We start from the raw sequence: 26453 nt of genomic DNA on the forward strand, positions 1-26453 counted from the left end.
GATATAGAATTTATCGGAATTGGGGTTGTGGTGTGTTTTTCTCTATATCTATCTTACTATTGTAGTATATAGTATATGTAGTATTCTAGTATTAAAAATGAATTTGTGTAAAATACCGGTTCCTGTTGAAGATGTAGTGGGTGATAATAGATGGTTAAGTCTAGTAAGTTATTCTTCATATATAATTCTTTCTTCAGGTATAGAACAATACAGTGTTTGTTTATTATGAATGCAATTTTCCCTATAGAGTCTGCATCAAAGCTGTCCTCGGTATGACCAACTTTTTAATCATCGGTTACGTATGTAGGTCTTAAATATTCAGTCCTAATATCGACTAAATTAAGTTATGATCCTTTAGGTTTAAATCCAAAATTGTTTTCTGTATACAAGAATGTTGCTGTATACCGTCCAAGGCAAAAGTGCCAATCTTTCAATCTGCATTCTGTTTTTAATATATTGCTGACACAAAAACACATTCTTGTTAAATAGTCTCCAACTAGTGTATTCTGGAGTAAAAATGAGAAATATTTTTTTTCACAAAAATTATGAATGTTGCAAGATATTATAAAGAGTACAAAATTGTGAATAATTGGTTAGTACATCAAACAAACAAAAAATGAGTTGATTTCATCCACCAAATAAAAACTTCTGGTAGTTTTTGTACCACGACACGCAAGAATTCACCGCTTGTCCAAAACGGAAGAACTCGATTGCTTTATCAAAATATGAGTCTTACATAAGAACAAACTCACGAGTTTAACTAAAATACATCTTACCCGATATTTCAAAAAATATATTTTTTTGAAGAACTTTGACCATCAATAGCAAAGGAGCCAGACATTTTTTGTTAATAAAAGTTAGGTCGGATCGTCTTATTTTGATGCAAAGAATATCGCAGCATGCTTTGATCATGTGCTTACGTAACACCCTGTATAATAAATAATACAGAGTATTTTTTCCGAAAAGTCATGTCCCTTTTACAAAATCTAACAAAAGTTTTTGATGGCTTATTTGAACAAATAAAAATGGGCATGATGCCAGTATAAAAGAATTAAATAATAAATGTTTGAGAGAAAATATTTGTTGAAAAAGTCTGATTCTAAACAATGACTCAGTGGCATTTGGATTATTGAACCCAAACAAAATCTTATCTTATAGCAAAGTGATGAGTTTCAATTAATGAAAAAAAAACACCACTATGAAAAAATGTTGGTCTTTATAACTCGAGCCTATTGTTAAACGCTAACGCGAGGTTCAAAACATCTAGACAATTCCCAGGTTTTATTAAGGAAAGTAGCTCTTATTTGGTTGTTAACTAGGATCAAATGTTCCTGTTTTTCTGTCTAGTTGCATGCACATTTTTTGGTAGAACATATGCACTTATAATACCGTCCCATGGGTATAGTTTTTAATATCACTAGACGACTGAAAGGAGATCAGGGATTCTATAGAAAGTTATAACAAGAATGAAAACTAAAATCAAAATAAACATATCAGCAGTAAATACTTTATATAATGAACGAAGAAAAGCTTTCGGCATCAGCCAAGCCGTCATGAGCTTTTCAAATAGGCAAGTGCAGATTTCGAAATGCGCCAACCTCAGGCACCGCCAGGACCGGATCCGCACTTTATAATGCCAATGTATTCACATCGGCGTGAAAACTTTTGTAAAATTGGCCAACGGGCTCAGAAAAAATACAAATTATCTAAAAATCTGCATTTGCTTTTGGAGAATAAAAGTAGACGACGGCTTTAATTAAATTAATTCATAAAAGGCGTCAAGGCCTAACAAAATAATTTTTTTTGTCCTCCAGGAAAGCGAGTTGATTTTAGTTCTTAATCAACAAAGGAAACTGTGTAAATTTGGAACAATGATAAGCAGAAAGCACTTCATAACTAGTTAATGAAACTAAACTAAACTGCTCAACAACATGAACTTTGAATAGACAACCAAATTTGCCCCAACTTTGAATCTGTATATATTCTGATTGCTTAGAGCGGTTTAGTTTATGTTTCAAACGTTATCTTCAATTCAACGTTCAAACTTTCATGCTCCTAGTTGAACAAAAATTAGGTTTTTTGGGTCTCAACACCAAAAGGTTGAAGATAATCCAAACAGTTCGAAACAGTTTTTTAATTTTTCGGCCACCTCTTTTGTTTAAAGCGGGTTCGCAAAAATTCAACTTTTGGTCTTGCAGCGATAACTTTATCCCTCTTGATCGTTCACTATCGAGAGCTCATTTTGAGGCTAAAATTTGTATGGACAATGTAAGATGAAAATACGATATCCAGGGTTGCACTCACGTTGACTCAAATCAGAATTGCTCCCAAAATCTGTGATTCTGGCAGACATTCAACTAAAGTGAAATTAATTTTCAAATATTTCGTTCATTCATGCAACCCTGTATATTAACTTTTTTTTTCAAGCCGTGCGAAGTTTTAGCTGCAACATAGGCTTTAGATTTTACGCCAAACGAAAAAAACTATCACTGCAAGACGAAAAGGCTGATTTTTTTGAGACCACTCTGTAAATAAACGAAATAGACGAAAAATGTCCGTTTCGAAAAAAAAAATTGAGATACTAGGTACTGTGTCGTTGAAATGGAAAAAAAAGTTTTTTTTTTGTAAAACCTAGCGCATGTGGAACTTTTACCAATTTTGCATTGTTTCATTTGCCACCCCGTAGATACTTCAAAATTAGTCCGTGTAACTTTTATTTTCTTGAGCAGTTTAGTTGGGCATTTCAAAGGGGAAAAGCGAATTTGGATTTTATATCCTACGAATAATTTATTGCAATTAGATCTTATTAGATGCTACTGCAGATAAAAGTGTTATCAGTATAGATATTGGAATTTAGAATTCCGAATTGTTTCCATTTTAATTTGCCAATTTCGTTTCTAACAGTGCTATTTGTTTTTTATCTAAGAATAAGAATAATTTATTTATTGTTAAGATAATTTGTCTGTATAAGTTACAGAGTATACATTAATACTAATACCTTCGTGAGTTCGTAATTGTTATACAGTTGGTCAGGAAATATTTAATATATTTAATATACGAAAGGATGTCGTTCGTATTAACATATTTGTCGTTCATTTGTCTGATTGCATTTTAGTGACGTTTAGTAAAATTTTGCCCAATTCACAATGTGCACTATTTCAGTAACTAAGCTGCAAACAATTATATTGTATTGGCCATGCATAACTAAATCGCATTTTTTTAAACGGAGGTAAGAACGTTTGTCATATAACATTGAATTAAACAATTTTCAGCACAATAGATTCCTTTCCGAAATACAAGAAAAAGATGCAGACGTAATATTCATCGGCGACTCTATCATTCAGGGTTTGCAGCATACGGACGTGTGGGATGACCTATTTGTGCCTTTACATTGCTTGAATTTTGGAATTCACAGAGATCGAGTGGAAAATGTGTTGTGGAGGGTGCAAAATGGCGAATTAGATAATGTTAAACCAAAGGTACAGCACTAATTTCAAGACATTTTAAGTTGGTTTCCACGATTATCGGTTATAAGTTTATGTATGGCTTTTAATATGTTAACACGAACTATATTTAGCAATATAATTGGTTTGGTAATATTTAAATGGAGGTCTACTGTGAAAATGGCATGTGATTGATATACATATGTATAACTAAGCATTCCGATAACGTAAACATTACTCTTTTAAAAGAAATCACAATGACATCTAATAAAAACAAGTGTCAAATTTTACTAGTTATAGTGTAGTTATAATTTAGCCGCCAGTGGGCGTTTGGACTTTTGTACTCTCGAATTTTGATATGTCACACTAACGTCAGAGAATGATATTGTTGCGGTATTCGCGAGTTCAACTACCGATAAGGGCGCTGCATAACGTCAAATTACTCGTTGTCGAGTGACAGTTGAGACTTGGGAGACTTATTTATTTATTGGAGTTGATGACATTTATAACATAAAATAATACTTACACACTTTTCGATCTCTTTCTATTTCTTTAAAAGCTTGCAAAAGTTGATGAGAACAAAACAAATCACAAACAGATGTAAACACCAATGTCTACAAAACCGGTGTCAAATTACTACATAACTTGTAGTTATAATTTTAGCCACCAGGGGCCGTCTGGACTTTTGAACTCGCGAATTCACGTCACGACATTAATGTCACCGTATGAACGAGCTTTAATTCAAATTACATTGGTCTACTATGTTAAATATTTGACCAATTCAAAGTCTGGTCACAGAAAGATGCATTATTTTGAAACTTTTTAAATTTAGCTAAAAAAGCCTTTAAAAAGAGCTAGGTCAAACATAAATGTGTTTGATATAGTTGAGATTGATATATGTATATGAGAGTTGAGAACAAATATGTGCCTGGATGAATCGTTGGTTGTGCGTATAGTTCTGATTTTTAAAATAATTGTGTTTTTCCAAATTGAAATTTTGCAAAAATAGAAGTAAGTTTCACTTGTTATGTTTATTTAGCTATATGATAATTGAACTATTATACTTTTTTGCATTTTCGCCTACTTTGCAAGTATGCCCCAGTAACCTCTGCAAGAGAATGACGCCAGTTTTAAGTGACCCTGTATATTTTCACTAATGCCTGAAAATATTTTACTTAAATTTAGTAATTAGCTTTTCAATGTGTTCTTTCCTAGTACGTAGGTAGGTAGGCAATTTGTTGATAACAGAACCTCTTTAATTCTTAGTTTATTAAGGATATCTATTTATTCATTTTAGGTTATAGTGCTTCATGTTGGTACTAATAACTATAATAATAGTGCTGAAGAAATCAAAGATGGAATTTTGAGCATAATTCAGGCAATTAGAGACAGGCACCCAGATGTATACATTGTACTACCAGTAAGCATTTACTTAATGCTTTCAGAGTTTTTCATTTAACAAAGATGGTTTGGCAAAAATTATCATCTTCATGTCGAGAGGCGAGGTTGACACAGGCGTGGGCAACGCTGTGTTGAGTTGCGCTTTTGAGTTTTTACCGCTCTGTGCGCTACTGAGTTATAACAGATCGCGTGTCACAGCGCTGCACTTTGAATTACGCTAAGCATTTAACCTAAAGCTTTACGAAGTCCGGGTCTGGAATTTTAACACCTAAAAAAATCATCTGGACATTTTTCATGCGTAATGATATGTCATTTGAAATTAATTTTGGTTGTTTTTCAAGCTGAGCAAAAGTTAAATTAGAACACGAGTGATTACAGAAACAGCCAAATTTTCCAAAAAAAAAAAAATCCGAAATCCAATCTGCGTATGCATATTAGATGCATACCACAACCATCACCACCACCATCAACCGTGTGACTTCTTGTTGAATATTTTACAATTGCAATATTTTTTAATTCTATAACCCCTTAAAAGGAGTAATCCTTAACCCCAATTGCATATCACTTGTTCTTACTATAGAAAGAAAAGTGGCGTACCATCATCCAACCATTGGTCGGGTAAATTTGTATTCTACATTGGCAAGGAGAAAATTAAGAATGAAAGTAGATACGTATTTCGATTTTGTCCGGAAAGTGAATCATAGGTTTCGAATTTATTCAATCATTTAAACTCACACTGTTTGTCTATATACAAATGTTTTTTTAGACATTGTTACCGAGAGGTCAAAACCCCAATGCACTGAGGGATAAACTAGCAAAGGTAAATGAGCTTCTTAAGGCTAGTTTGGCGAATATGCCAAAGCTTGAATTAGTTTCCATCGATAAAGGATTTATACAACCAGATGGTAAGTTCCATCAGTATTAAGGTGCAAAAGCAATTTTTAAGTTGTATATTTAGGTACTATTAGTCATCATGATATGCACGATTATCTTCTCTTGACTAACACGGGATGCAAACAGGCATTTGAGCCAGTTTACGAACTAATTCTTCAACTGCTCCAGGAAGGAGAATCAGAAGTAGAGTTTACACACTCGGATTGAAAAGTGTAGTGGGTGTCATTACAAACAGTTGGCAAGTTTTATTTTGAGATTAAATGGGAGAAAACATGTCTGTCCAATTTATGTTTTTCGTTAGAAAAGCGTTGTGTTTTTCCAACATTATTCGGTTGAAATCTGGTTGCAAGTTTCGAATCAATTAGCAAAGAATTTTTTTTTGTATTGGAAAACTGTCTTCCGACGAATCATGGATTTTGCAAACCTTATTTATAATTTGATGATTGATATGTATACTGTGTGCGAATTTCATTTGTGGAAATAAATTAAGATTGAACAAGAAATATAGACATTGTCACCAACTTCGCAAGAACTGAGAATTTGCTAAATAAGGTAATATTGGTTAGTATGGGATTATGCAATTATGCTTTCTTACCCGTTCAGTTGCTCAATTATAACGACAAGAAAATCCTCGAATAAGTACTAGTTTTCAGGAATTTACACAAAAGCTATTAAAATATATAGGTCATCTTTGACATCGCTTAGAGTACTTTGAATACATTTTTGGCTATTTAGAATTAGCTGCAATCGGATTTTTTCAAACTTAGTTTCATATAAAATAACGCAAATCACTAATAATTGTTAAAACTAACGTAAATGCAAAACAGACATTTCTGTTATAGAGCTGTATATGTTACCGGCAATGTAAATAATTGGGTATTATTTGTAATGTCCGGGCATTTAAAAAATGCTCAAAGGGATGACTAAATTATTAATTATGTACAAAATATCACATTTTCCGGGCATTATGAATAATGCTGGTGATGCTAAGTCTAGTGGGCAATTTGAAAATTGTTTTATTCATAATTTCTCAACACACAAAATTTTTTAAATTACATTACAATTTACAGCCCGGTCGTCTATATGTTCGACCCTCCCGTCTTGGATGACAATGTTGTACATTCTCTCTTGTGACTGGGTAATTCTTCGGCTTCAATAGACTTCATTACATATTGAAAATTGATTCCTAGCATAAAGTTGCGGTCTATCTCTTTTGATTTTAAGAGGTTGAATAAACTAGGTTAAATGATCTTCGTATATGAACTTAAATTGGTCATCAGCTTGCGATTGCATGTCTATTGAATCGACTTGGACTCAAGATGAGCTCATGTTTTTACTTAGGATCGGTAGAACCTTTTATTGCTACACTGTGCTTTTTCTCGCAGGTTACGTCGCATACATCATTAGCCGATTTGGGTTTACATCAAATTGTTTATTGATGTAAATCTATTTGCGTATGGTAAGATTCGTCCTAGCCAATCAGCATACATTTTCGGTGCTTTATCGCTTGCACCATCTTGCTTCGCGTTAACGAGCTTATCTTATAAGAGATCGAGTCTTTATAGTTTAATAAATTATTGTAAACATTATTAATTAAACATTAATTATTTAAATACCAGATTTAATCAGACATTTCTCAAATATGTCCGGACATTATAAATAATGCCCGAAATAATCAAACTCACGGTAACATATACAGTACATCACAGCGTTATTTTGAAGCTCCTGGGAAACGTGTAAACAACATGCGCTATTTTTTGATAAGTATTAAATTTTACATTCCTAATTTTTATTTTTTGCTAGATATAATTAATTTAATCTCAAATACACTAATATATATTGTTTCCACGTCATTTTTTTAAAGTTTATTTGGAGTATTTACTATCCAAGGTTCTCGCAATAATATGCCTATAAAATTTGCTGAAATTGAAAGCATGGATTAAAATAATTTAAGGTCAGTTAACCCTTTTTTTGTCACAATAATATGTTTTTAATATACCTAAGAATTGTGATTGGGAGTGCATTATAATTATAGTATTTTCCATTGTTATATTTGATTTGAAATTACCACAATTGTTCTCTCAGTCGGTGTAAAAGAATTTTTCTGTTTCATTCTAAGAAAGTAAATAATTTGTAATGATGATTTTTGTAAATCTAACTTATCGAACATTTCAATTCGGTATCTTTAATTTCCCAAGTATTAATTACGCTATATAACTGAAATATGTAATTTTAAGATGTATTCATTGTAAATTATACGATAATAAAGCTTTGTCATTTTTGTTATGATGAGTATTATTTACGAAACTCTAATTCCAAGATAGTGCATCAATTAATATTAATTAAAGTATGTTTATTAGGTAAATTATTATTATTATAAAATTAAATAGTGTTCTCGAGAGTCATCTTTAGGAATATCTTTTTTGGTGGGAGACGGGAGGGGCCCTAAACTTAGCGAAAGAGGAGCAGGGGGAAAATCTCCAGTCATAAAAGTCCTACAGTGGATCTGCAAGATGTTAAATCAAGGGAGCAGCGTCGGGTCGAGACTTTAGTCGCCTTGTCTTGTTCTTTGGTAGCCTGGTAACTCGTCTTTATCTATGTTGGTAGCCACCTAAGAAACGTTGGGAAGGCGAAGGCATGCCTATAGGACCTCTAGGTGGTGAAGCCTGCGGCTTCTATAATCTTCGCTTCTAATTTTCTGGCTGCGCTGAGAAGATGAGTTTGGAGTAACAGCTGATCACAAATAAAGTAAAACCTGAATGCAGCTCCAAGAAATCAGGTAATTAATATATCAAGTATGAACCAGTACAGGATAAGGTTTTGAGAAGGAATTCGAAGAAAATAATAAAGTCAAATTTTAGAAATATATTGCCGAAAGAAGGTTACTTAGATAATACCAGACAGGGAATGCCATTGAAAGTTTTTTTTAACAAAAGTTTCAAAAGAAAGAACCCCGAAAAGTTATAGTTCAAAGAAATTATTTATCTCTGCCAACTTCCATTAACTCTTCCAACAGAAAACGTTACTTTAACAGCCAACGAAACTACAGCATTCTTGTAAATAATGAAAACTATGTTGATGTAAATTGAATTTGAACGCTTCTGGAACAAATCGGGAAGATTTGAGAAAACATGTTTGTAGCGATAGTACGCATTGATGTTCAGGTATGTATATTATTAGCTTTATTCACGGTGACGATTCAGAACTGGTTCGAGACTAATCGCATGCGCGTAGAGGTACTACCTAATTCTGAACCCAAAGTTCTATGTTCGCGGTACAGTAAGAACTGGTTCAGAACCTGTCCGTAAGTAAAGTAAAGATACTTTTGTTTGCCGGAGACTTTTTGTCGGCCGGTGGTACAATGGGTGCCACCAGCATTGCATTCCTTTTCCTAATTCAAGTTCCCCTGGAAGATAAAAATCAACTCATTTTTTTTTTTGGGTTGATGCACTAATCATTTATTCACAATTTTGTACTCTTTGTAAAATCTTGTAGCATTCATAGTTTTTGCGCAAAAAAATATGTCTGTTTTCTTGCCACTTAACAATGCATTAAATGCAAAATTCCCAAAAAAATATGAATGCAACAAGATTTTACAAAGAGTACAAAATTGCGAATAAATGATTAGTGCATCAACCAAAAAAATGAGTTGATTTTATCCTCCAAATAAAAAGTTCTGGTAGTTTTTGTACCACGACACTCCAGAATTCACCACTTGTCCAAAACGGATGAACTCGATTGTTTCATCAAAATATGAGTCTTACATATGAACAAATTCACAGAGAGTTTCACTAAAATACTTAATACCATTTTCCCGATTTTTAAAAAACATAATTATTTTGAAGAACTTTGACCATCAATAGCAGAGACGCTAGATATTTTTTGGTAATAAAAGTTAGGTCAGATCGTCTTCTTTTGATGCAAAGAATATCGCAGTCGCCTTTTGATCATGTGCTTACGGGACACCCTATATATGTTCCATGGAAAAAAATATTTGCAAGAAAGTTTTTCAATAATTATAGTCCCGGTCCTCGTAAAACTGCATGGCTTGAAAAAATTGCAAACATACATATGTAGGCAATTTTAAGTTCTTTTTTACAATGGCGTTCTGATCAAAATTAGTTAATTAAATGCCTTATAAACAAAAAAACCTTAATAATTATTTTTTCGCACAGAAAGCATATCATTAAAAATCATATAAACCCCGGCAAATCGGCTTTTCCACTTTCACTCCATGGCATTTCAGTTTAGGAAAATTACTCTTAGGCAGAAAGTGACTAAAATCCTGTTGGTACTACTAAAAGGTGGTTCTAAAAGCGCCTGGTTCCATACTTGTCTAAATCCTGAATCGCTACCACGAATAAAGCTATTCATTTGGAAACCTAAAGGATAATGGAAAATCTAGATGCCGAAACTTTAAACTCTTCTCAGATGGTTAGAGTGACGAATTCCATCACTAAAATAACTATTTTGGTTGATTGATCAACAGGTGTTTATGTAATGTTTATGATTGAATAAATTTGAAAAAAAAAATAAAAAATTTAAAATAAAATTGAAAAAATTTAATATTATGAAAGCCATTTTTAGATGATTAAAACAGACTGTTATTACATACAATTATAGAGAATGTAAAATTTTCACAATTTTTTCGGTATTTCCTAAATATACCGAACAAAACGTCCAGAGAAATGACGCCAACTTTGAAACAGTTTGTATGGTCATGAGAATGTACTGTGTACAAATAATATTAAATAATGCGAAACCTTGAGCTTTAATTATCTTAATTTTCCAGCTGTTTAACAATTTGAACTATTGTAATAAATAACCTCCCATTTTCCAGGGAGAAATTGTTCTGGAATGTATTGAAGTATATTAGTAGCTGCCTCCGTTTGCGAACTAATTAGTTGTACTTCTGGGAAGTGCAATTATGGTACCTATGACAACATTTTATAAAAGGAAAAAAATAAGCAATATGAAAGTATTAGCACAATCCGTAGCTGAATTATTATTTTTTATAAAGCAGTCTTGAAATAAACTTTAATATCCGCTTTGTAATTTTGAAGCGATCAATGAGAAGGAATGTAGCTGGATTTCAGGGCATATCAAAGTTAATTTTATAATAACCAAAATAATGAAGTACTATTCTATTTGCCTTTTTATCAACAACATGAAAGTCAATTTGCAAGTTGATTTGGCACATGATTTACTAAACGGAATAAACTCATTTCTTGAAAGGTAAAGTTATTTTTTTATAGATTTTAGCGCGTCACCAGAGGAGTCTCCAACAGCCAAGCGCACCAATCCTGACCGATCCATCAATTGACATACACGAACGACGCTGTTCCAAATTTCAAAGGATTCCGGTTTTAACCATTTCATTCAGTCGCGCTCTGGATTTAAACTTGCTCGGTATTGTTTCTAGATACGTTGATCCGTGCATCGTTACTAATCGTAATTTTCTCGGCAGCTTACTAGAATTACTAGTAGATTTGATAATGAAACAGAGACCAAACGATTTTACTACGAATCTTTTACAAACATGAATGAAAGCTGAAGTACTAGTATGCCTTTGCCTCTAGAAGATCAATTTTTGGATGAACAAAGTACATAATATTGCAACTGCAGCTATCAGAGAGATACCAAATTTTTATCGTTATCCGATTTGATTTTTTCTGACAAATGTTTATGGCTTGTCGCTTCTCTTTATGGCAGGTCACTTTAATTTATCATGATCCATGTGACTCAGTTTATGATATCATACGCCAGTTACTGGATATGACCTGTTCTGTTTAAGTTTGGTTAAATTATTTAAGTGAGGTAACTGATCAGATAGGTATATGAAAAAGTGTAAACAATTTTTGCGGTCTACGGGCGAGTGAAGTGTAAGCTCATCAAAACTGAAAAGTTCAAACGGGATTCAATAATACAGTTCATAATTTGCATTCCGGTGAGTACTCAACATTAAACCATCATTAATGGCACTCAATACTTAGTTAATTTAATGAACTCAGTATTTCTATTACATGTGAACAGTGAACATAAAAAATTGAAAATGATATAAAACGTAAATAAAATTATAATCGTACTCATTCGAATTTGATAATTTGTAAGAAGTAGCGCTTTATTAAGCTTATTAAGCGCACATTGCGTTCCGACTTCTTCATTCCGAGCTACTTCTCTCAAAATAATATATTGAGTTTAAAAGGTTCCTCTGGAACTTAGTTCGTTTATTAGAGGTTCGTGAAAATTACGCTTGAAAATATTTAGAAAGTAATGCGGACACAAAAATAAGAAAAAAATAAAAATTTTGTGATTTAATACCACATTCAATTTTAAAATACTGGCATGTGAGAATGTGCATGTGTTATGATGATTGGGAGCTTTTTAACCACTAGTTGATAACGTGGTGATGTAGTTACACCCACCGTTAACTAGTGGTTAAAAGGAACGTAAAAGAGGTAACAAATTACCATAAAAACGAATTTAAAGAAGATAAGACAGTTTCTCAATATTTTATTACTAAATTTAAAATAAAAGTAATTTGGTCAGTAAGTTACTAGAATAGTACAGAACATTGTTAGTCACAAAGTAAAACAAAATAAACAAATATTTTTTAGAAACTTTTAGAAAGATGCTAAAAATCAAAGATCAAATATGTTAAAAACCGCTCCGTTTTTGTGATAGAAGGGTACAAAATTAACATTTTATTTTAATATTTTTAAAATAATTTACGCAGATCTAATACTGTAATAAAATTCTACATTCTGAGGCTTATCGCAATACCACATCCAATCATGCCTAAATTTTCGTCGAAATTTACAGAGATCGCCACGTGGCATCATTATACAATTTCCAAATTGAACTTGTCTATGATTGTGTGCCTATCTGTGTCAACCCAGTTTAGAAAGTTTTTGACAAAAACCATTTTAATTTAAGATTAATACACAACAAAGCCAATATAAAAATTGTTTTGCTGAATGCAGATTTCGCAGCGACGCTGAATAGTTTTTTGAGAAAAAGCCGAAAACCTTTACTGTCGAAAATAATAACGGATTTTTTTATGTGAAAAGGGGTTTTATTATCTGTAGGTTATTGATTTATTCTTCCCTTACCGTGGGTTTAATTGTAAATTGATAATATAGCCATAACTTTTTATTGGAGGTAGGTATTGTTGACATCCGTTGAATTTACTCTTTACCCTGACCTATTAAATTTTTACTTGAGTTTTTAATATTTAAGAAACAACAGGGATTTAAATACGTAATGTTATTGAGGCAGATTTTATGGAAAACATTGTTGCCCACGTTCTGATCTAATTGTTGCCACTTATCTCTGTTTTTCATAAAAATGAACTTGTTTGTACTATTTTTCCTGTACTCACTAAATCGCCCAGACAGCACTTGAATGACACCCTGTAGGTTTATGTGACATTTTCGTCTTAAAACAGGATATTTTCTCGACCGCTAAAGTCCTTTATATATCCATTCAGGAACATTTAACATCTTGACAAAAGCGAAGCTTTATGAAAATGTAATTGTGGTGAGTGGTTTTAATTTAAATCGATGTTTCAGTTAGTTAACGCCAGTTTCAAAAGTTTCTGGAAACTCTGATTTCACTGGATGAGAAACACTAGTTATGTCAGGTCTAACTATCCCGGCTTACTTTTATGGTTCCAAATTTACGACACCCTTACCGTGCAATGGTTCCCATTGGTTCCCACGAATTGAACACTTTTTAGGGTGTGTGAGCAATAAAACACAATTAATTGGTATATCAGATTTTCTGGCCTGTAAGCAGGTGCATTTTTTGTTAGTAAGTTAATCTAGGATTTTATTACATTTTTAAGGGTAGTTTTTAAGTCAATCAAGAGATTCAGCCAGTCAGTTGAAAACCTCCAGAGAGTTTGCATAAATTTGTTAACAGCCAAATTTGTAAATTTTAAATAAATATTTTAAAAATCAAAGTGTCGGCCATTGATCGTTAACTCACTCCTCAACGTTTCTGATCCTGAAAATAAAAATACAACACCAGACTTCTTCACTCAATTAACTTGAACAATATTCACTTAACTAACTGGAATTTATTTATAAGGCAATGACTTTTGAATTGGACACAACCAGTGGTAGCTGGTGCATAAGCGGTGCAATGCTGTAAAGCTCCAAAAAACACCTTGATTGAAGAAGTACCTAAATACTTGTCATTGGCTATATAATAAACGATTTAAAAAAATCAAGTTAAGTGCGAACCACGCAAGTAAAGTCGACCAGTAGAATAACCTACCGGCTCAGACTACAGGTGAATTATTATTTAATGTGGGCCATTGAATTTGTGGATGCCAAAAAAATGTTAGATACTTTTTTTGTGGAAAACGGGGTCACCTACCTGGAGCTGTGAGTTTTTGTAGATCAAAATTCGCTTCTTCATTAGTGTTGGGAATTTGTTTTATCAGGCCCAAGTAAAATTGTGCCTCAATTAGATTCTACGGCGAAGACAAAACATAGACATAATGAAAATGTTTCAAATTTAGGAATAGGTATGTTTTTCGTTTTTTCCGAGAACAGGACGCCAGTGGACTTATAATTCTTTAAAAAGTACAATTTCATTGAAATCTAAATTATAAACTCTAGACGATTCTCTTTCAATTTTTAGAACAGACTGTATAAGTAGAGATACTTACTATACATTCCCTTGGATCAATTTGCCCACGCAACTCGCTCCATAGGTTCAGGGCGATGCACACGAAAAAGCCTTATTCCTGAAGTTTTCTCAGAATCAATACAAATAGTTGCCGAAATGTTACAATCAAAAAAGTTAGAGAAATAGAAGTAAATAATAGCATTCTACGACGCAACTGTCTAAGTGGTGCAAAAAAAATTATACCAAATGATGATTTTGTAGGTCAAAAAACCCTCAATTACCAAAATCCAAGCTTTTTGTTTTTATTTGAAAGTAAAATTTTCACTTTGGCACCCTGTTTTCAAATTTTAAAAAATCTTACTTCTAAGGTTTGCATCTTCAGAAACAATGTACTATATTGGTCTATACCTACAGGCACCTTTTTAAAACTTACACACACTTAGTCCAGCGTCTTTCCAATTTTTTTTATCCCTTCCAAATAATATAATTTCTCGCGGTTCTCGAAACATGCGTTTCTTTCATCAAACGATCCTCGTAGTTACGCACATAAATTCACAAGTGATTTCAGATTTGTGCTAAGTGGCTTTTGAAGTCAACAGAAAACCACGTAATATAGATAAATAAAGTCTTAATAACTGTGAATTTCAACAAGAATTGCTTTGACTTGCCATTGATGATTATTGTGCGAATGCTGCACACAGTTGGCTTCTTAATTTTCGATCAGTTTTATCAAGGCAATGCCTTAGCATGCGACGATACAATTCGTTCACATTTTATTATACGAACCATTAATAGTGTGTACCAAAATAGAAACACTCTAATTGAGTGTTTGAATGAAATAGAAGATCAATTCACGAACAACACAGCCTGTAATGAAGCTGCATTTATTCGTCATACAATAAATGGCTTCACGTCGGTATGTTCATTTTATCTTACGCTTATATATAAGGGTACACGCTAAGAAGGGGGCACGCCAATTTTTGCTCATTTTGAGCCGTTCAGTCCGTTCGATTTTAAACACACAGAACTATCATCAAGTAACATCACCCAGGCGAAAAAAGAAAGTCAGCAGATCGATACTTACTTTAAATTATGCTGTAGTGGCTAAAAAGGAGGAAAGTCCGCGCGCCAGATGGTAAGAAGGAGGAAAATCATAAATGCGCGATATTCTTGCTGGATGCTCTTGTGGCTGCAGTTTTCGAAGCTTTTGAAGTTTTTTGAGCTGCAAGAGTTAAACCAAATCTTTTTGATGTTATGGAAGTCACTTTTATTTTTTAAATGCTGGACTACACTTCTTTACAAACAAATCCTTCTTTACAACAAATGCCATCGCTCAACTTGGAATGGCATTTGGGAAACTGCTGTTTTGATTGAACCGAAGAAAAAAGGGATATCAATATTTTGCCAAACAATGAGTTTATATTACCAGGTCAGTTATACGAAGGTAACTACGCACTCTTTCTCATCTATTTGCAGGACTGTTACACTGGCCAAATTCACTGACCTACAGTGCTTAATGAAATGTCTCAACACAACAGCTAGAAAATATTTTTCTTCATTACCGCAACAAAAATGTCAAAGACAAGGCTACCTTTCCAAAACCTCAGCTTACAAGATGCCCAAAAAAAAATCTGAGCATATTCTGTATATTTAATAATTAAAAAAAAATGAAAAGAAAAACTGAAATTTGATAAAATTTAATTTCATAACCTGTGCTATTTTGCTTCTGGTTTTTGTAAAGAAGATGGAATGGCATTTCCCCTTCCTGTTCGATAGTATCCGTAGTGTATTCATTATTTTATGTTTAAAAAAAATTGTAAATTAAATGTCATTAATAATTTCTGCAGTATAATTCCAAACACCTATAACAAATTAAATCCATTAAAAGTTTCAGTGCTAATTAATAAATTAATAAGTCTAAAATGGTTTTAAAATAAAAAATCGATTTCCTGAAAATTAACTATTTTTGACTTTCCCCCTTTCCCCCTGGACCCTTCACATATACTACTACGATAAAGGACAATTACGAATGAACTGTAGAATATTTAAAAGACACATGACTTCTTCTGAAAATTGCAACAGCAAACAATCTAGGATACAAGGTAAAAAAACTGAAACTGTAGAAGAAATTGTGCAAACGACTCCCAGATCAATTAGAAGCTACCTGCGCAAAGTGAAAAGTAGAAAATGTTCGACCAGGAAATTTTGATTTATAATATACAAAATTGATAAGTTTATGTACAGCATAGAAAGTTTAGAACACCTTAACATTTTTACCACGAGTCGCCACTAGACGCAACAACGCAGTAGAACAAGAACAGTAAAAAATAGCAATTTACGTTCATAACTACAGACATCGATAATCGAAACGCAATAAGTCATAAAAGTCATACAAAATCAAATATCAAGCGCTGTAAAAAAAGTTTCACCCAAACGAAAACCAAGTTTTTCCCAACACACACTAATCGGATTACCTTAATACAAAACAAAAACGATATTTGTATTTCTTTAAAAATCGTAGTAAACTTTTCCAAGGGTATTCATTTGAGTCAAGATTAGCTTTTATTTTATTAGGTTTCACTTACTTGTTTTCCCAGCCACAACAAACAATTTTCAGCAATTGAAAAGAATGGATTTATAAATGGGGTGTTTTCAATTTGGGTAAATTTACGAAGGTAAAATGCCGCGTTAAGCAAAGAAACATGAACATATTGGAACTTTTTTTGCTAAAAATAAATATACAAACTCACATGTTAGTTCAATAAAGTCCAGCTTTACAGTGAAGGAGTTAAGAATAAATAATAAATATGATAAAAGCTATGCAGAAATGTATTTTTCTGACACTCGACGTGATTTATTTTACTGGAGTATTACGTCAAGTGAAAAGTTGCTGTACCAAAATAACATATATTTTCTTATTTTCAAGCAACAAAATAAATAATAACTGAGCATGGATAATTAGATATAACAAATTCATTATCTAAAAAAAATTTATTTGTATTTTAATTAGAAACGATTTTTGTAGGACCATTATTTAAAATAAATAAATCGCTAAGAAGGGTTATTACAAATCCAGCAACATACGCTGGTAAATTAAAAACCATTAAACCCACATTCATACGCAGAATGAAAATAATCATTTTCAAGTCTTCTAAATAATTTCCCATATTCGAAAACCCATCGAATTCGATAAGTTTTCCTGATTTCATTGTGGAAAACAGTGAAAGCAAGTTAAATTTAGTCAAAATCGATTCCATCGCGGGAAACGAATCGGATTCCTTTTCTAAGAGTTTTATTTAAGTTAGTGAAGTTTAGAAAATCTAAATTTTTAACTTTTCATTTAAATAAATTCAGTTCAGTTTCAAATAGTCAGTTTTACATATTTGCAAGAAAATTATCAGATATCGAGCTTAAATCGGAAGGCAATTTTTACATTTGTCGTCTTATTTCGGAATGAGAAATTTCATTATGTAAAACAAGACTATCGGCAATTTGTCAGGTGGTCGATCGAGATGATCTATTTTAAAACCAAGCAGTAGACACGCAAGTAAACAACGAAAGTATACAGGGTGAAACAAAATTAGCTTCATTCGTTTTATGGAGTAACGGGAAAATTATTTATTGTGAGTACGGAACAATGTTTTAAAACATTTTAGAACAGAACACAACACATACAGTGTAGTGGAACAGTGGACTTGATAAGGATTAAGTAAGTTTTATATGAGTGAAAAAATAAAAAGAAAATATTTTCCCTGCAATGAAGCACGGAGGAGATGATGTTTTATTGTGGGGGTGCATGTCAGCCAATGGAACTGGCAATTAATGCCGTTTTAAATATTTTATGGAATAATTTACCTACAAGTGTTCAAAAACTTATTATATGTTATGTTTCAAGAAGATGACGATTCTAAGCACACCACTAGGCTGGAAAACTTGGAGAAAGCACCAAGTTCGAAATGAGGAAGGGCTCAAACATAGGATCAGACAAGAATGGGAAACCATTCCACCAGTTACAAGAAAACTTGTGTTATCTTCCGAAAATGATTGCTGCCATCCTTAGAGCCAATGGCAACTATACAAAATATAAACATTTAAGAAAGCAACCATTTTTCACAAGCAATGTTAGTGAATGGAGATTTTTTAAATATAATTCAAATAAAGTGTTTCAAACATGTTTACTATTAATTTTAGTACTTCTAGGGAGCCTACCAACCTTTCCTATTATTATTGTTCTACTTAAACTTAAATACAATAGCAAAGTACGAAAAAGTATTCCAAAATAACTGATGTATGGAAACTTTTTTTGCGACTGTATGTGGTGGCATTTAACGTCAACTGTGAATTTATTGAAAGCAAAATAACAAATCCTAACATTATGAAACTTGTAGTATTTTACATCAAGCTAAACACGAATAATAGAGGTAGATGAGGACACTTTTGTAAGTCCGTTTGTGGCATTCAGGCCAGGAAAATTGAAAGTGATTCATAAATAACCAGCTCAATACCCTTTACCTACTTTAACATTAACACCAGTTTTGTAATTTTAGAATGGAGATTCCCAGACTACCACTCAGTTGCTCGCCCAAAGTTAAACAAGTTTTGGATTGCGCGCTGTTGGCTCCTGTGAAAACGGAGAGACAGATCTGGGAAAATTCTATGCTAGAAGATGATCCCAATGCGAACTGCTCAGTTGTTCCGGAGAAGAAAGAAAGCGGTCCCAGATGGGGTCCTGAGCATCGCGGCGCTCAAGAGTTAGCCAATTTATATAGTAGGGGTAAGTTAAAAAAAAGCTAATCAATCTAGATAGTATTTTCATCAGCAAAATTATGAATTCCCGTCAGCGAGGTTATGCTTTTTCCATCAATTTTAAAATATGAATCCTTAACGGTCCCTTTAGGGCGCAATACACTGCATAAACTGTGATAATTTTTTGCAAGKCGATAAATATTCTTAAAAAGTTTAATGGTTCATTAGTGWTTTCATTAGGTACCTCGTCGATATAGTTTTTTGATCACATTTAATTTGACAGAACCCTTAAGCGGTACCAATTATATACTCTGTATTTAGTAAAAAWTTGCACTGTGTATTGCAAAACCYTGCTCGTTCTTGATAAATTTTGTTTATTTACGTAACCATTAAGCTACAAATGATCCTCGTCRCTGAAAATAAATATTTCGTGATTATGAAATGAATGAAAAAAATATCAAAAATACCTGAACTCAAAAAAGCCAGAAGATCTATCAGAATATAAAAAGRTACAAGCACTGGTGTGAAGGAAGATCTGTGAAAAKAAAAACGATGCTTGGGAAAAGCGATGCCAAAGAAYAAACACTTACATAGGAGGAACCAACTCAGAAATTTGWRAAAATATTAAAAAGAAATAACCTCAGAAATAACAAAACCAGAGAAATCACATAACCAATTAAACTACAACAATGGAAACAGTATTTYCAAGAACTACTCACGGAAAATAGACGGGAATTCAAAGACATAAACGAATCGAACAATGYAGACAATATTAACGTYATCACTCAGAATAACAATAGGAGAASTAAGAAAAGTCTCCATAACCGGGAAATATTCCGGGCGAGCTRACGCAAGTTATTAAAGGTTTAGTAAAGTAAAGTAGTTTAGTAGGTTTAGTAGAGTAAAGTTATTAACATAATTATAGTTACAAGGATGGYCCGCAACCAACAAATCCATCTCTTATTTCTGGACCTGAAAAAACTTACGATAATGTCCTATTAAGCAAACTCTRGGAAATCTTAAAGAAAACGARCATAAATGCAGAGCTAATTTAAGCCATTAAGAGTATCTACAAATAATYTGTAATRAAGATAAAATCAGGAAAACTAATAACACCCGGCTTYATAGGATCAAAAGGATTAAAACAAGGATGTTGTACATCACCGACCTTATTCAAAATATAACTGTAGGGAATCTCGAAGAAATAAAAAGATAAGTGCTATACTATGGACATACCGATCTCAGGCACGACCATGTATACTCTTAAACTCGTCGATGGTCAAGTGGTAATGGCGCAAGACCACGACGATAATTGAAGAATATCAATACGGGGTCTGCAAGTAAAGACACAAAAGACAGCGCACATGGTGATAAGCGGAGAACAAACGGATCTGGATCTGGAAAGCGGACTTACCATCAAGTAAACAAAAGAAAAGACTTGTAAACAAAAGACTTGTCGATACCGAATATGCCAACGCAGAAAGGCAATCGTTCTTTTCAGTGCACTACTTTGGGACAGGAGTCTCAAAAAAGAAACCAAAAGGCCCATTTGTAATGCGATTGTAAAAAGCATAACCACCTTCGGATCTGAGGTGTAGCCATTGAAGTAAGCGATGAAAAAACGCCTAAAAACAACAGAAATTTATTTTTGGGGTCGAGCGGCAGGAATATCGAGCAGAGCACGCGTAACAAACGAGGCAGTAAGAGAAATGATGGGAATAACGCATTCTATAACGGAACAGATATGGTATATACATAGGTCATATACAAAGAATGCAAGAACACCGAATCCCGAAGCAAGTGATAAACTGGCAGCCAAGAGGGCGAAGGCGACCCGGAAGGCTGAGAAAGAGCTGGAGAGAAGGTATCGACAGGGCACTTCGTCGTAGCAGAACGTTATAAACCGATATATAGATAGAAGAGCAATCTTGTTGGCAAACTGAACGGCGATTTTCGAAATAAATTTGCACTATTTGCGAGAGTGGTTCTGTCGTAAGTCTATTCAGGAAAAAATGGGTATCACCAGTAACAGTGTTGTCTGGTCAAAAAACAAACCTCTAACAAAAACACTTTTTATGTTGGGCGAGCAAATTATTCCAGAGGCCTTTACAATATCAAATCTGGCCTGCCTTCTACAGCATTAGGTACTTGAAGGGTTTAGTTTAATCCAATAAAATTTAGTTTCTAAAGGTTGGTGCAAAATTAATTTTAGTGAAAAGTTAATCTGCGAGACATAACAAACTAATCCGAAAATAATATTTAATTTCTCAAAACCCATATTTAATTTCAGGTAAACGAATTCAAGAATGCATCTGTGTAGCAGTTTGCCTCACGCTGATGGCTGTGAATTCTGTGTTCATTTTGGCACATATAAAAATCGAAAAACTTAGTAGCATAGTGGCGGCGGCATTTTTCGGAATTCTCACGGCCGACTTTTGTTCGGGATTTGTGCATTGGGCTGCCGATACCTGGGGATCTGTAGAATTACCAATCATAGGAAAAGTAAGTATGTCTTCTCTTATATTATGAGTTTTGTGACGTTACCATGAAACGTTTTTTAATTTTTTTTTTGCTTTTGAGAGACAGGGTAACGCTATAAACAGGTAAAAAATTATTTCCAAAACCATGGCAGATAGCGAGAGAAGAAGGAAAATTACGTTTTTGAATTTTTCTTTTGTTAATTTGTCTATAAGACACAACTAAAAATTGCAAAATTTACGATTTCCGCTTTATTTTTTATCTCCTTTACCACTAGGAATATTAAAACAATATAAATACAGCTTTAATAGATAATCATTTGTATAGTATAAATAACATAAGTCAGAAAAGTTACAAGATAAACTTATGTTTTTTAAAATAAAATACCCAGTATATTTTAATAACAGAGATAGCCCTAGATCAAACAATATATGATACATACGGTTTATAGCAGTTGTTGAAATAATTAAAAACATTCGTTTCTTATTTAAAATTATTCCGTAGCTAAACAGTCAAAATATCTAACCATAAAATTGAAGTCAGCTAGGCAAGTTGAATACACAAATTTATAAAATAGGTTTGCGGGTTATTCTTTTTGATAAAAAGTTAAATACGTAACGGCAGAATTTAAATCGTTTATAGTAAAAATTAAAAAGGAACAACAATTAATAAAGCAAGCAACAAATTACGATTCAGTCAAATTAAAATACATTTTAATATATTTCCAAACTGTCCACCATTCTCCTTTATGGAAATTCAGCATCATTTCTTCGCAAACTTTACATCGTAGATGATGTCAATGGGCTATAATTGCTCAAACGCGAAAATAACATTACTTATACAATACATTAACTTCAGTTCGACGATATATAAATTTTTTAAATCCCCACAAGAAAGAATCTGGTAAACCGTCGAATTGACCCATTGGTATCTATCCACATTTTATATTAGGGCTGTGTTTGTTTTGTATTGTTTGGGTTGTTATTTCCGCTTACCACTTTTCAAATTATAGGTGGTTGTGTTGTGAAAGTTTCTGGCTAATATTGACTATGTTTTCCCAAGCACAAGTGGGATGATTGTTTGTTCAAATAGGTTTTAGTGGTTGGAAGTAGTCAGTTCGTTTCCATATAATTTCCATATAATTCCATTTCATAACCCCAATAGCTTTTTATTATTTGTTTGCCTCTTGTACTGTACTGTATATAAACTTTTCCAATGAAAGGACCTTGTTCAGCATGAAAATATTTGAGTTTCCCTATTGGTGCAATTTCAAAGGTCGACATTTTAAGCAGTCCTTTTTTATATTGCGTGTCTTCCCGAGTCCAAACAGGCAGGAATTGATTGGAACATTGTTCCCGGAAAAACGTTTAATGCATAACCATCGATGTAAACAGTAAAAAACTAATAACAACGACTGTTGCCTATTAGTTTTTTACTGTTTACTTGCCGAGAAAACATTCTGGACTGATGAAGTCAAACCGTACGGGTTTTTCGAGCAGGACACTTTTTAATAAAAGTAGTTAAAATTTGAAATGATTGGGAGGATTGCTGAAAAAGTTATAGCTTAAAGTGTATAGCCTCACATATCAAAAGTTATAGGTTCATATTAGCTGTTTTGGCGTATTTCGGTATGTATGATTCAATGTATCTCCGTATCTGGTAGAAGAACGCGCCATCCCATACGAAGCAACTGCCTTTTATAAAATATTTGAAAATGTTTGTTTTGTTGTCTTCAAACTCTGCTCTGCAACTAGTTAAAGGAGTTCGTCGAAGGGCACTTGTGTAAATTCTCCCATCGAAATTGACCGGAACATCTCTGGACTTAGATTTTTAATTTTGTTTATGAAGAGTGCTGTGCGCATGTGTTTTACCAGAAGTGTTTATACCTATTGGGCAATTCATACATTGATTACTCCTTTTTCTTTGGAGAGTAATGCAATAATCCAACTTTTGCAGTAGCTAAGCGTGCATGATTTTATTCTTCGGTCAATTTTGAAACAAATTCGTTTATTCCCTTCACTAGTTCCCAGCTGCGTGACAATAGATTATGTATTTAACTTACAGCATATCTGATCAGATCTATAACTAGGTTAGACACCTTTACGCCCACGATTAACTATCGTGCAGAGGGCGCATTCGGTTAGGTCAAATACATTAGTTAGAAATCACAAATAATTCAATTGACTTCTGTTCTACTAAAAACTGCAATTATTTTTTATTTTTGTAATACGGGTGTCGATTTATATTTAAGGCATTAAAAATATTAGATACTTTTCAATTATTTTCCGTGTTTCTTATACCACTCACACTCCTGTCTATTTCAATCTAAAACAGTAACTCTATTAAGAGTGATTGGAAAATATGTGATATACATTCATGATATACATGTAGTAATCATGAGTGGCTTGAATTAAATAAATATGATTACACAATTCTTAAGATTTAGTAAAATCTGATCCGTTATTTAATTTAACCTTGGTGTTAATGACTCGTTTGCTAACATTGTAGAAGCATACCATCGAATTCTGTAACAGCTATGAAAAGCATATTGATAAATGTCTGATCTGTGAAAATCTTTGCTTTTAATTTATAATTGATGTTATTTAGTTTATATTTAATGGTTTTCATAATAATTCTTATTATTGTCGATGTTGTTGGCGTGTTTTTAAAATATTTCTAAATTCTAAATGATTGATGTTACGTCCCCATCTACAGGAACGTTGGAGGCACAAAGGAATTTCAACGAAGAATGCAAATTTTAGTTTTCCATATGTATATAATTTACGCACATGGACTACACAATTATATTTCTAATAGTTATTATAATCAGTCTCAAAACGAGCGAATATATTATTATCTAATATACTATTATATTATCAAACGAATATATTATTATCCAGCATGTCATACACAAAAGGAAATACCCTCTGGAACAAATAAACCGTCACGATACATATACTTCAATTTAAATCTTATCTAGCGTTTTCAGTTGTAAATATATTTTCATAATTTCATGAGACTATAGTACGCATTTGCAACTCAATCCTTAATTTTGTCAATCGTTTGAATTGATTTCTTATTATACAGAGGGAAATCAAGAGATGGTTTCTATATCTAAACTTGTGAACACCCTGTGGACGAAAATAAAATTGCAAAGAGATATTTCTGCATGCGTTTGTGAACCTTCATCTTTAATTAATATTGATTTTTTGATTCATGACTGTGAAATGAGTTTTTGAGTGAAATGAGTGAAATTAAATTTATTTAGCAAAATGATGCAATTCATCTATAAGTGTATCATTTAAAATAAGAAATCAAGACGACTAAATTTATATTAGTTAATTATAGATGAAAATAGCCCGAACAAATTATGCAAATAGATATAAAACTACAAAAGCTACTAAAGGCATCACAAACGAAATGTGCATCAGCTAAAAAACAACTCAGAAGAATAGTCCTCAATTATGTCTAGTAAATCAAGCTCTATTTAAAAAACACAAAATCAAAATCTCGTACAATTAACTAGTGACGGTAACCGAGTTTCAACCAAAGATATTAATAGATAGACGAACATAGTCATTCATAAATTCCGATTTGTGTGGCTCCGATTAAACAGATGCATTTGTTTACATTTTTCGATGAAAGCAACAATGGTTCTTAATCATACGATCTGCTTTACTGGCTGGGAAATCGATTTTTTATATATGACCATCAGCAACAAAATATCCGGGAAACGTTGCATAAAAATATATTTGTTGTTTTAATTTTTTTGTTGGTAATAAACGACGAATGTCACTGAAATGAAACAGCTTTGAAGTTTAAAATTGGAACATTTATCGGAATTTAAGGCGGTAATTGCAAGAAAGCATGATAAAATATTCATTATGACAACATCGCAAATGAGGGAAATATCTGTTAGTAAAATTATAGTAAGGAGACATGGACTCGTTGGAATCATAAGTTCGGCAAATTCTCGTGTTTTTGGTGTTTATTAATAAACTGTTGCACTTAAAAGGACGTACGTGGTTTAATTTAGAGGAAAATGGCCTAAATTTTCCAAAACTGTATTCGCTTGCACTTGTATAAACGGTGACCCAAGTTTTGTTGAATATACAAGCCATATTCGATCTCTATTGAATCAGTACAGCATCTATCTTATGACCAAATCTTTTATGACTGAATTCACGAAACGTAAAATCTTTTATATTCAAATCATGCTGATCATAACGTAAACGATATTTTAAAAGACTAGTCGGCATAAGTGACCTTATAATTCGGCCAGGCGAGTTGGTCCTCGGATTAATTCAACTGTCATATACAGGGTTGCTCATTAGTGCGTCAAAGTGCGATATCTCAGTAAATATGAAGTTTAAAAGAAAATTCCTCCAACGAAATCTTTTCACGTTTAAAAGGTCCACATTCTAAAATTACTTTCCAATATACAGGGTGCATCATAAACGTGTGGTAGTTACCAACTCTGGTTTTTTAAATGAAACCCCCCCTTTTTTTTGTTATTTTCAGATTGGCCGTTCAATTTTAATTTATGTTTGTTTCAACCATTTTGCCTGAAAAATTTACGATTTCCGAGTTATTCGTAAAAATGTGAAAGTTTTGACAGCTACTGGGTTCCACAGAAATCGATGCTGTACACTACCCGCTGCGAATTTTGGAAAATAGTTTTCAGCGATTCTAACAGAACATCATGATCTACGTGCAGATATGTTTTAAATTATAAGGAAATACTTCTAAACCACGCAATTAGCCTCTAAACTTGCATGTTTTTAAACCTCAAAAAGTTGCTTTTTTCAAATGGAACCCCCTATTTTTTTTCTCGATTTCAAATTTAACGTCTCA

At 32.8% G+C, this 26453-nt stretch overlaps 2 protein-coding genes and 1 long non-coding RNA gene across 5 annotated transcripts in view; 2 read left to right on the forward strand and 1 right to left on the reverse strand.

Annotated features, from left to right (window-relative positions):
- On the forward strand, positions 1-8022 carry LOC109539047 (platelet-activating factor acetylhydrolase IB subunit beta homolog). Of its 2 annotated transcripts, XM_019906564.2 has the most exons (5): positions 3-163; positions 3273-3479; positions 4741-4863; positions 5611-5749; positions 5803-8022. In XM_019906564.2, exons 1-5 carry the CDS (start codon positions 98-100, stop codon positions 5943-5945), a joined length of 678 nt encoding a protein of 225 aa, XP_019762123.2. In that variant the 5' UTR covers positions 3-97; the 3' UTR covers positions 5946-8022. The 2 variants fall into 2 exon arrangements, with proteins under 2 accessions (XP_048520771.1, XP_019762123.2); XM_048664814.1 differs by lacking the exon at positions 4741-4863 and having other exon boundaries at positions 1-163.
- A 358-nt stretch (positions 8023-8380) lies between these two features.
- Positions 8381-26453, forward strand: part of LOC109539052 (plasmanylethanolamine desaturase) — a 26836-nt gene continuing 8763 nt past the window's right edge. Inside the window, exons 1-4 of one of the 2 annotated variants that reach the window (XM_019906570.2) lie at positions 8381-8517; positions 10994-11685; positions 18923-19149; positions 21412-21623. In XM_019906570.2, the coding sequence (XP_019762129.1) occupies positions 18924-19149; positions 21412-21623 (438 nt within the window). In that variant the 5' untranslated portion in view covers positions 8381-8517; positions 10994-11685; position 18923. Of the gene's footprint in view, positions 8518-10993; positions 11686-18703; positions 18815-18922; positions 19150-21411; positions 21624-26453 lie in introns of those variants that run through there. The other variant, XM_048664916.1, reaches the window with a different exon arrangement.
- Positions 16057-17162, reverse strand: LOC125503866. Its single transcript, XR_007281119.1, has 2 exons — positions 16961-17162; positions 16057-16237 (listed from the first exon to the last, which is right to left on the reverse strand). It is a non-coding gene; the product is annotated as an uncharacterized LOC125503866 (long non-coding RNA).

This window comes from Dendroctonus ponderosae, unplaced genomic scaffold (assembly GCF_020466585.1).
Source record: "Dendroctonus ponderosae isolate FM_Combo_2020 unplaced genomic scaffold, Dpon_F_20191213v2 Dpon_F_20191213_3, whole genome shotgun sequence".
NCBI lineage: Eukaryota > Metazoa > Arthropoda > Insecta > Coleoptera > Curculionidae > Dendroctonus > Dendroctonus ponderosae.